This window comes from Salvia hispanica, chromosome 3 (assembly GCF_023119035.1).
Source record: "Salvia hispanica cultivar TCC Black 2014 chromosome 3, UniMelb_Shisp_WGS_1.0, whole genome shotgun sequence".
Lineage (NCBI taxonomy): Eukaryota > Viridiplantae > Streptophyta > Magnoliopsida > Lamiales > Lamiaceae > Salvia > Salvia hispanica.
The window spans coordinates 54,665,545-54,677,650 of NC_062967.1; the positions used below are offsets into that span (position 1 = coordinate 54,665,545).

The following is a 12,106-nucleotide window of genomic DNA, read 5'->3' on the forward strand; positions in this document are numbered from 1 at the left end:
AGAGGATCGTGTACCGACGGTGGAGGGTAACGCTCACTGATGAGCTTATGGAGGACATGAAGCATTACGACACCAAAAAGCTTCAAGACGCATTTGACGACAAGGACGACAGTAGCAAGCAAGTCAAGTGCGGAAAGGTACTCCACATAACCTCTTTGGATGAGTTGTCTGTTCGTGATTCCTTCCTGGCCAGTATGGAGCATTGGGTTTTGAATGGCTGTTAGAGAATAGGGACCCGGAGATATCTGTGAGATTAGCAAAGGAGTTTTTCACCACGTTTAGGTTCCAACTCACTACGGACCTAGACGAGGTGTCAATTTCCTTTAGGATATTCGGTGGAGAATTGTCCATGAGTCTGATAGAGTGGACTGTGCGACTGGGTATGTGTAGCCTGGAGGAGGCTATAGGACCAGACTGGAGAAGCCGTGAGAGGGGGGTACCGAGGCGACATATAGAATTTGAGCCCCAGGAAGCCTGGGAGGAGCTAACCCACCCCGATGCTGGCCAGTTTGCCTCCACCAAATCCAGATCCACCCACTTCAACAACTCCATGCTAAGATTAGTGCAGCTCTACTTAGGCTATAACCTACTGGGGCAGAGCAACTCCGCTGCAAGAACGTCCATGACCGAATTGTACTTGGTATGGTGCGCTAAGCGTGGAAGAAAACTGCACTTGGGATTTTGGATAGCCTACCAATGCCACCTGATAGCCACCTACCCAGCCAGAAACTTGTCGCTCTGCCACATACTAGGAGCCTTCGTGCGCAACAACATCATCATAACAGAGGCAGAAGACCTGTCTCCAATGTACATGGTCGACGCTCCTGGCCTGTTTGATATACCCTTCTTCGTCCGCACCAACTTGGTATACTACAGAGAAGGAGTACCCCAATTCTACCAAATGGGATAAGCCCCTGGAGGAAGGGCACAACAAGGCCAGGAGGTGCAAGCTGCCCAGATCGACCAAGCGCAGAGGCTGAGGCAAGAAAATCTGGAGCGGGCAGTGACTGAGCTGGCTGAGGAGAATAGACAATCGCGGGCAGAGATGGCGAAGCTGACAACCCTAATGGAGAGCATACTAAAGGAATTGGCAAGAGGATAAGAAAGCAGTGGAGCTGGAACAAGCGGACATGGAGGACAGGAAGAAGAACCCACCGGACCTGAGGAAGAAGACGGCGATGGACAACAAGAGGATGATGACAACCAACCCGGACCTACTGAAGAAGAACCAACGGACCCACCTGCACAGAACCCTGCCCCAAGAAGGAGCAGGAGGAACATCTGACCGAACCACCCCCAACTGACCAGTTAGTTTTCTTTTTAATTTTTAAGTTTTTCTTTTGTTTATGTTTTCGTACTTTTATTAAATAGGTAGATTTATGTGTTTTAATTGTATGCAAACCCCATTCATAACACTTAGCCTATTTAATAGTCTAAGTGTGAGAAGTAAAGGGTTTGCTACTTTGGTGCATATGTTTATTATTTTTTTTCTTTGTGTTTTGTCGTGGGCATGTTACCTCACACTTAGCCTACTGCGTAGTCTAAGTGTGAGGAGTTTATATGTTTATATTTCATGTTTGTAAATATTTTGCTTTGTTTTGTTTATAAATCTAGTTATATATCTGAAACTCTCCCACTTAGCCTATTGCATAGTCTAAGTGTGAGAAGTTTTTAGATATAATATGTGTTTGTTATAAATGTGTGTCTGTCATACTAGCCATTCCCAATTTTCACTTCACAGCCCGTATCTGGGGCAGACACTTGTGAAGTGAGAGGGGGGAGCAAATGGCCAGTATGACATGTATATATGTATTATTTGAGTCAGTGCATGTTAGTTTTTTTTTAGGGGTTTGTTTAGGTCTAGGAATTATGTGTTATTTTTTTATGAATAGGCTTAAAACTCAACTGCCTCGAACTGACGGTGAGGGGAATTGAGGGAGATAAGGCATGCCGGAAAACAGAAACCACCCCCTCCAGTAACCCCTAGTCAGTATAGATGATGCAAGTATGAAGGAAAAACTCATCCCTTAGGTCAGACACGAAAGCCCTCTTAAAAGGTGAGTTAGAAACCCCAAAGTGGAACTACTTTCCACTAAATACTGAAAAAAAAAAGAAGAGAGGCTACCACATGATGTCTAGGGCAAGGTGACCGCGTGTAGCAAACCCTGAAGGCAGTAGGAAACCCCCTTGAAAAAAAAAAAAAAAAAAAAAAAAAGAAAAAAAAACCTACCCTTAGAACCCCATTTTCTAGCCTGACTTATACCCCAAAATAACCCATCAGCCACTGGAACTGTGTGCGTGCAAGGCATGAGGCAAGGAAGCAACTGCCCAGGAGGACATACAAAAGGAACCAGCTGAAGAAAAGAAAAACAAAGAAAGAAGGAGAAAATCGATCTGAAGTTTCCAGATCCAAAAAATAGAAGAAGGAATAAGGGTGGCAAAGCCACAGAAAGGAAAATTGATGAAAATGGTGGCAGGTACTTAACCACAAAAAGAGAAAGGAGGAAGAAGGAATAAGGGTGGCGAAGCCACAAAGAAGCTACTGACCAGTTGGAAGCCAATGTCAGAAATTGTCCAGCCGAAGAAGAAGTCCTAGCCAGAAGCCCGAATGCACACAGTTCTCCCTCATCAAATAAGTAGTTAGTTTTTGAACCCTAGATCCTTAGGGACAACTACCCCAAACACTACAAACCACTAGCCCCATTACAAGTCTTAAAGACCTTCAGGAGCTGCATGTGAGATCTGAGTCTAAAACATCTGTGGTTAAGCGTTGAGAGAAAACGGTCCTAACATCCCCTGTGAGGAATGAGTGACTGAGTGAACCCAGTGTTTGGCCTAGGATTAGGTGATCCTGACAAGCAGATATACTGACTGGGGAAGAAAAGGGGGGCGGCGGAAGTTCAAGGCTGCCTAAGGCCGGATTGCACCTGATCTCGAGGGGAAGGGTGGTTGAAAATATAGCCTGTTCTATGTGTTTAAGTTAACTATATGTGTTATGTGTTTGTGTCGTTATTTTGTTTTCTTTTTTTTTTCGTCAGAGTCTTGAGTCTAGCTAGGTATAGTCGGTCAGGGGAGTAACCAGGCTCGAATTCGACTTATTTCTTTTTGTTTGTCTTCACGCTTGAGGACAAGCATGTGGTAAGTGTGAGCAGTTTGATAAGTCGTATTCTAAGCCTTGGTTACTGGTCAGTATGTCGTGAAATGCATGTATTATCTGCAAAACAGTTGCTTAAGTGTGCAGGATTAAAGGATCCAAGTCAGTAGGAGACGATTCGGGTGACGCAAGTGAAAAGGGCGCCAGAAAGGTGCGATACTCGACCAGGATGCATGCCAGAGAAAAGGCTCGAGATGGAGAAGGAGGATAGCTGGGATGATCATTGACAAGGGCAAAAAGGTCAAAATGCGGGAGAAGTCTACCCTAAAAGCAAGGGCAAGCCTCCCTATAAAAGAAGCCACTTGGAGAAAGAGAAGGAGTTCGGACAATCACACTTAGAGTTGGTTCCTTAGAGTTCGGTTAGAAGTTCTCGGTTCTCAACACACTTAGTAGAATTTTCTCTAGAAGATCGGTCCTTCAGCATTATCCTACCTCTCGTTCCTCGCCACAGCCTTGGTCACTTGACGTCGAAGAGTTTGCCAGAGAAGTCATCAGTCCGCCGTTCCAGCCAGTTATCGTAGCAGCGTAGTAGTATCATCGCCCGGAGTGGCAAAAACAATCTTAATCGCTTTCTTAGTTTAAAGTTTACTTGTTTTCGTCGTTAGTTATTTGCAAACACTCATCGTTGTTGCTCTTTTGAAGTACTTTGTTATTTTCCAACATTTACATTATGAAGTTTCTATTTTGCATGTCACTTTGGTTCGAGTTTGCTTCATTCTGCCTAGGGAAGTTAGATTTAGTTATTGCTTTCAATTTCTAAGTGTTTTCTTATCGAGAGTTGTTGATTCAAGTTGTAGCCATGTTTAGTCAAGTTTTCGTGCATGAGTTTCTTTTCTGCGCCGTGATTACCACCTTGCATGTCAGTCAGTAGAAGTAAAGTTGCAGTTTCACCGTCTAATTTAAGTTTGAGCATTTAAATCGATGGATCTTGAGTTCGAATTTGTGAATCTGAAGTTCAGTCATGGTATTTGTGTTTATCTGAATTCTGTTAATACTTGGTGAAGAAGAAAACGTCAAAATCAACTTTATTGGACCACTTTTACTTTTAAGTTACTTTTGCTTTTGTTCCCTACTTTTCAAATGTACTATCCAGACCTGTCAGAGAGCCCCCAGCCATCAGATATACCTTGTTGTCTAATTTTCCTCTTTTAGTAACTGTCTACTCTTCATATGTCTCTGAAACAATTTGTCCCTTATTTTCACGAGCACCCCACATGTCTGTTATTTTTATGCCTACTAGTCAGTAGAGTACCTCCGTTATTTCCTGTCTAGGTAAAATCTCAACCCAAGCGTGGTAGCTAACCAAAACATCTAGGAAAGTCACCGCAGTTATCAAAACGTGTCCATCCTTGTGGGAATCGACCCTTACCTCTATTATACTAATCAGTAGAAGTGGGTTGAGGAAATTTGTTTGAAGCCAGGTCCCGGTTATCGTACCAACGACTCAGCTGGGTCGGGAATTTCTTCCTGATCAGTTGGATACACTCCAATTCACATACGAAAACCAAGGGGAAGAAAACCTAGGCCGTCAGGTATCATGGAAAACAATCTGTACACAATCACTTCTACACAGTTTAATCAACGTAAATCCGAACTCAATGCTACATCGAAAGTTTCAAAGAAAAGAAAAGAACCTTCAATTTCAATTAATGAAACGTACTTATGGCACCTTAGACTTGGTCATGCCAACGAAAGAAGGATCCATGCTATGGTTGATCAAGATCTTATTAAAGGTCTTGACAAGCAACCGTTTTCAAAATGTGAATCCTGTTTAGAAGGCAAGATGACTAAGAGACATTTTAGGTCAAAGGGTAATAGGGCCAAGGAAGTACTTGAGCTCGTTCATACTAATGTGTGTGGACCGATGTCAACCGAGGCAAGGGGCGGTTTTTGATATTTCATCACCTTCATAGATGACTTATCGAAAATTGGATATGTCTATTTGATGTGCTACAAGTATGAAACTTTTGACAAGTTCAAGGAGTTTAAGGCTTATGTAGAGACGCGTCATGGCAAGAGTATCAAATGTCTGCGATCTGATCGCGGAGGCGAGTACCTAAGTGCCGAGTTTTTGGACTACTTATCAGTGTCGGGAATTCAATCCCAACTGACTGCGCCGGGCACACCCCAGCAGAATGGCGTAGCTGAAAGAAGGAATAGGACCTTGTTAAACATGGCCGATCGATGATGAGTTATGCACGGTTACCAATTTCGTTTTGGGGATATGCCTTGCTATCAGCGAGCCATATATTAGACAATTTACCTTCTAAATCAATTCCTACTACCCCATATGAGTTGTGGACTGGGCGTAAGCCCAATCTGGAACATCTCAGAGTGTGGGGGTGTCCGGCTCATGTATTAGAAAATGATCCAACTAAGCTGGAATCTAGGACGGAGGTATGTGTGTTTATAGGTTACCCTAGAGGATCGAAAGCTTATGAATTCTATAGTCTCCGAGATAAGAAAGTCATTGTGAGCACTCATGCCACATTCTTAGTGGAATACTTTGTAATGAATCATAAGTCCAACAGTGAGGTAGCTCTTGAAGAGCTAACTTCAGTCACAAGTTCCATTAACGAAGAACATGTACCTAGTGTATCAACAATTCCAGAAATTTCAACTACTACTCCAAATATTGTAGTGCCGCGTCGCAGTGGGAGGGTCTCTCATGAGCCCGGAAGATATATTGGTTTGGGAGAGTGCATGGATCACTCCTCGGACAGCAATGTACTTGATCATTGGAATCTTGCAGAGACGCAGACAGATGTCGATCATTGAAAATGAGTAAAAGAAATGGATTTGGAACTACAATCAATGGTAGACAAAGACGTCTATGATTTGTCTATCCTACCCGAAGGCTGTACTGCCATTGGGAGCAAGTGGATATACAAACGTAAACGTGGACCCGATGGACGAGTTAAAGTCTTTAAGGTAAGACTAGTGGAAAAGGGGTATACCCAAAGGTAAGACATTGATTACGATGAGACCTTCTCCCCAGTAGCCATGCTCAAATCGATCCGTATCCTTTTGTCTATAGCAGCTTACATGGATTGGGAAGTATGGCAGATGGACGTTAAGACTGCGTTTTTAAACGGGAGTCTTGAGGAGACCATCTATATGGAACAACCCGAAGGTTATGTGGTAAAGGGCAAGGAACACATGGTTTGGAAGCTTAAGAAAGCCATTTATGGCCTCAAGCAAGCATCTAGATCATAGAACCAGTGTTTTGATCAAACTGTTCAAAAGTTGGATTCGAAAAATGCCCTAATGAAAGCTGCGTCTACAAGAAGGTTGAAAAAGGAAATGTTGTGTTCTTAGTTTTATATGTAGATGACATTCTTCTAATTGGAAACAATAAAAAGATGTTTTCATCAGTACGAACTTGGTTGTCCAGCCAGTTTGAGATGAAAGATATGGGTGATGCGGGACACATTCTCGGTATCAAGGTTCTTCGCAACCGTGCAAAGAGAACATTGTGCTTATCCCAAGAATCTTACATCGATACAGTACTTAGACGCTTTAGCATGCAAGATGCCAAGAAAGGTTTCTTACCTTTTAGACACGGCATCCATTTATCTCAAGAGATGTGTCCAAAGACGCTTGAGATAGCAGAGATGAGAAGGATACCATATGCCTCGGCTGTTGGTAGTCTCATGTATGCTATGCTTTGTACTAGACTTGATATTTGTTTTGCTGTTGGCATGGTAGCAAGATATCAATCAAATCCGGGCTAGGCACATTGGACTGCCGTAAAGAACATACTCAAGTACCTTAACCGGACTAAGGACTATGTTCTAGTTTACAATGCAGCCGAGCTCTGTCCTTTAGGATATACAGATTCAAACTTTCAAGCTGATGTAGATTCGAGGAAATCAACTTCCGGATATGTGTTTACCTTAGGAGGTGGTGCTTTAATTTGGAAGAGTGTAAAACAGAAATGCATTGCAGACTCTACCATGGAAGCCGAATATGTGGCCGCTTCGGAGGCTGCAAAAGAGGCTGTATGGCTTAAGAACTTCCTTCTGGACTTAGGTGTGGTTACGAATATGCCCAAGAGCATCACCATTTATTGTGACAATTTTGGTGCTGTGGCGAATTCGAGGGAACCACGGGCTCATAAAGCGAGCAAGCACATAGAGAGGAAGTATCATATCATTAGAGATATAGTGCAGAGAGGAGTTACTTCTGTAGTGGCTGCTCGTAATATTCCAATTAAAGCTTATATTGAATTGTGGGTTCAATTTAATTAGTAAAAAGTAAATTGAATGAGCCCATATCCAAAACCTTCCATAGATCCATGTCCGGGCCCAAAAGGAACTTAATATAAATAGAAGAATAAATGAGACATAAATATATACAACATTATTTATTTTTACTAAAATTTTCGTCTCCCCACCTATTGGAGTTGGACGATTTTTCCTCTCCTCCGATGAGTAGAATTTCTGTCTTCTTTATTTAAGTCCTAGTATTCCGGTGAGATCAGCCCACACTGATATTGGAGTACAGTTCGGGAACCATAGAGAAGATCCGTGGTCTAGTATTCAAAGCGTCACGTGGAGAAGTTGCTAGCCATCATCAATTCTTTGGAACATTAATAAGGTATTATTTCTGCTCCGTAGAAAAGCATGTTTTAGGTTTCAATATACTTAAAGCATGATTAATTCAAGTTATGAGCATGATACATGTGAGAATTACGCGAATAGATTTTGTCTAAATAATCTGCTAAATAGATCTAATTATTATGTGATTTATTTGTTCGATTAATTATTAAATTATGAAATTCGAAACGCTTCCGCTGCCAGTTCCTTCATGCTTACTGTAACACAAGATTCTCCTTTTCTGTGGAAAAGACCCGTATCAGCCCAATCATAGGCAATAGAAGAGGAGAACATCCAGAAGGGGCTTTGAATGGGATCAGGGAATAACCGTAGTGCACGTGCAGCTAAGCGGTTAAAGCACCTGCCGCTAAAGGCATTGTTGATAGAGGACTTCTTTCTAATCTATAGATAGAAAGCCCTATGATGGGAAACTACCACGTTAGGTTTGGAGAGAGATGGACCGGTTATATAATAGAGGGAGCAGATGCAAGCTTTTTCTTTCAATAGCCGGCCAAATGACTACAGGATCATCGGTCTACTCTACCTCAATTCACCATTTCGAACCTTATACAGAAGGGTTTTCCGTACCAGCTTCTTCTACCTATACCGCAGTTGAAGCACCTAAAGGAGAATTTGGTGTCTTTCTGGTCAGTAATGGAAGCAATCGTCCCTACCGTCGTAAAATAAGAGCACCTGGCTTTGCCCATTTACAAGGACTCGATTCTATGTCCAAACATCACATGCCAGCAGATGTGGTCACCATCATAGGTACTCAAGACAACCATTTACACTAAACTTAAACAAAAAAGAATATTCTCCACTCACTTACTTTTTATACTTTTGCGATCATATTTAATATTTTATCTAAATTGCACACAACCCCATAGCAATTTGTCAATAACTTTGATTAAATTAAATTATACTATTAAATAACATAATAAGACTTATTAATTAATATGACTATATATAAAATTTATTATTTATTACATAAATATAATATAATTAAAAAACGTATAATTTTAATTATTAATCTTTCTATTTTTTTTCGTATTTAGCTTATTAATATAACTTTTAAGTTTATTGTATCTTCTTAATCTTATTTTATTTAGGTCACGTTTCTTTTTATGCATATTTTTATTTTGATTAGGTTGTGTCTTTATATTTTTATATTCTTAATCATATTTTAGATTTTCAGTCTTGCTTTTGAATTAATTTTATAAAAAAACGTGTATAAAGAAATGGGCCAGCCCACTAATCAATAATTAAATAATATTAATAGAATTATTTAGGTTTTTATTTGTTATCTTCTTCTCCAACCTGATGTCTGCGTGTTTTACTGAATTACTGTAAGTTTTTTCTCCATTCCTTTTCTTCTTGCATTTTCATTTCTCTACCTTTCCTTGTTCATTTCATAAATATATAATGATTTGGACTTGAATGCAATAAATCAAAATCTAAAAAGTTTTTTAGTATAATTTTAGTGTAAACCTAAAGATAGGTATTTTTTCATCAAAAACTTATAATAGGATTTGTTTTGCAGTACTGTTGGAGGTATTTTCCTACTGTATTTTAAGTTTTGCAGTACTGTTGGAGATGTTCTTATGAGTTAAATAGATAGAATAAAGTAAGAGAATAAAGTAAGAGAGAGAAAAAATATGAAATTATATTATTTTTATTTTAAAAAATTTAGTGGATCATGAGGTCAAGTTTTTATATTAATTTTGAAAATAAAATATGACTCGGACGAAGGAAGGAATAAATTTGATTTTATATTAAAAGCATCAGACTTTTCGAAAATAATAGAGTACATATAACAAAATCTTGATAGCACTTTCCTGAATCTTCTTCTTCAATGGCCGTCTCGCGTTGCTCGCTTGCACTTCCGCTGCAGACTGCAGACCCCCTCTTCACCGCTGCGTCTCTTCTCACACCACCCCTTCCGGCTCTCTCCTACTCACCTTTGCGGCGACGCAATTTCTGCTTTCCTCTCCCACCCTCCCCTGCATCCCTGCTTCGAGGTGATTTGACTCAATTTTACAAATTTAAGAGGGCATTTGAAATTTGAACTATGCTGTTGTGGACATCCCTCCTAAGTTGTTGATGATAGTTTCTGTTGTGGATGCTTCCAATTAGATAATTTCTAGTTTTTGATCAAGCATTTGTGGAACTATTATTGACTCTTATTTGTGATTTCTTATGAACTGGGAAAATTGCTTCTTGAATATGTCAAATAAGTTCTCTACTCGATCATATAGTTAAGAATCGGAAGTGCATCATTACAACACAGCACAACACTACTAGTTTAGGGTAACTACAAAAGCTTAAAAGGAGTAAGCTGAATAGGAGGTGAGGTTAATTTCATTTCATTTTTCATATTCGGACTATACGAGTGTGGTGAAGTTTGGTTAATTAAGCCTATTATTTGGAATTTGATTTTGTGATTTTGAATCTTGATAGTTATCACTAACTAAGGATTTATTTTTCTCTCAAGAAAATGGAGTAGCATGTTGCAATACCCATAATGAGTTCAAATTCTCAGTTTGTGAGCATGTGTTTCAATTTCTGAAGATTTCTTGCATCTTTTCTCCTTCCAGTGAAATCTAAACCAAACGAAGCAGAAGCCATTCCTCTTGCATATACCTTTACTGAATTCAAGCAGTTGCTCCTTCCAGTCATAGACCGTAACCCTTATCTTACAGACGGTACAAAGCAGGTATGATCCTTTTTTGTTTTGTTCTGGGAGAAACTTAATTGCATATTATGGTTGCCATGGTAAGTTGGTGTAGACTTGGAGGTCTCTAGCAACCTGTTGAACTGTAGAAAATCCTTGTTAAATGGAGTAATAAGTTGCAACAGGTTTGCCCCCAAATTTTTATTTACTTTTCCTAGCATGGTAGTATAGTCTTTTGTCACTCATTATCAACCAGTATCAAAGTCATGTGCTTGTGCTCTCTGAAATCCCAGCTTCAGATTCTATTTTTGAACTCCTTACTTTTACTATGTAAAAGGAAAAAAAAAATCATTAGTTCAACATCTCTACTATTACTATGTATGTACGACATCGAGCAAATGTATACAGGTTAGAGACCCATTCTGCTGGCTACAGATTGTTGGATAAAGCTATATTTATCGCTTAGTGCTTACCTTGTGATTCGCCTATGTATTTGTGGTTATACTTATAGAACTAGCATTGCTTCAATAGGCAACATCGACAATTGCTGCTCTGGCAAAGAAATATGGGGCTGAAGTAACAGTTGTAGGTATGGTCAACACTCCACCTTTCTCTTGTAAATTTCTGCAAAACTAACTGGTGGGATGTAGTTGGGGGGAGAACTTACATGCTTCAGACGGATTCAAGAAATATGGAACTTAATGTTGTTTGCAGTTATCGATGAAAAGGAGAAGGAAACATTGTCGGAGCATGATACTCAACTAGCTAGTATTCGCTGGCATTTAGCTGAAGGTAAAATTGTCCATAGGTTCATATGAAATTTTATTTCTTGAGAACTTTGTTGTTTGATAATATATTGTACTCCCTTTGTCCCATTAAAAATGAAACGTTTTCATTTTTGGATTGTCCCATTGAAAAATGAAACGTTTCCTAAAATGGAAACAATTTTTCACCTCTCTTACTTTACTCTCTCTTCATTAACACACAAAAACACTACATAAAATCCCGTGTCGATTCCCAAATGTTGCATATTTAATGGGACGGAGGGAGTAGTATTGTTGAGTTCATACATTTCAGTTGGATAAAGAAATGTTGGTTGACTTGTTTATCAACAAACAATACAGGGGGTTTCCAAGAATTCAAACTGTTAGAGCGACTTGGAGGAGGAAACAAGCCGACTGCAATCATCGGAGAGGTTGCTGATGAAATGAATATGGATCTGGTGGTTTTGAGCATGGAGGCCATCCACTCCAAACATGTCGACGCAAATCTTTTAGCGGAGTTCATCCCTTGCCCGGTCTTGCTTTTGCCTCTATAATAATTTTTGGCCGTGGAAGGTAGTTTTGAGTTCCGGAATGTGACTGAGTTATGAGAAATTGTTTTTCATGCCCTTTTGATTTAATCAACCAACTACTAAATCCACTTATCAAACTACTATGGAGGAATAAATTATGTTATAACAGAGCTTGTTTATGTTTTGAATTATGTGTATATTTCTTCTATCAACTTCTTATATGTCAGAGAATACGAGGAATTGAGTACTTGTATATTAGGGTGTCTGAGCTCGTAGCAATTTGGTTAAAAGGTATTTTTGTTCGAAACTTTGAAATGGGGATATATATACTCTCCTATTTTTAGATTTATATGTTAACTATCATTTTTAGATTTATTTAAGATGACAAC

General features: G+C 39.6%; 1 protein-coding gene across 1 annotated transcript; it reads left to right on the forward strand.

Moving 5' to 3' along the window:
- Positions 1 to 9,552: 9,552 nt before the first annotated feature.
- Positions 9,553 to 11,905, forward strand: LOC125211496. The gene is made up of 5 exons (XM_048111323.1): positions 9,553 to 9,770; positions 10,347 to 10,465; positions 10,955 to 11,012; positions 11,138 to 11,215; positions 11,548 to 11,905. The coding sequence occupies exons 1-5, from the start codon at positions 9,605 to 9,607 to the stop codon at positions 11,739 to 11,741; spliced, it is 615 nt and encodes a 204-aa protein (XP_047967280.1). The 5' UTR covers positions 9,553 to 9,604; the 3' UTR covers positions 11,742 to 11,905.
- Positions 11,906 to 12,106: the final 201 nt, after the last annotated feature.

What these genes read in the sequence shown, in the direction of transcription:
- LOC125211496 (XM_048111323.1), top strand. Translation starts at nt 9,605, where the DNA reads ATGGCCGTCTCGCGTTGCTCGCTTGCACTTCCGCTGCAGACTGCAGAC. An exon ending in TTACAGACGGTACAAAGCAG is followed by an intron (nt 10,466 to 10,954) that starts GTATGATCCTTT and finishes TTGCTTCAATAG; the next exon opens with GCAACATCGACAATTGCTGC. An exon ending in TCGCTGGCATTTAGCTGAAG is followed by an intron (nt 11,216 to 11,547) that starts GTAAAATTGTCC and finishes CAAACAATACAG; the next exon opens with GGGGTTTCCAAGAATTCAAA.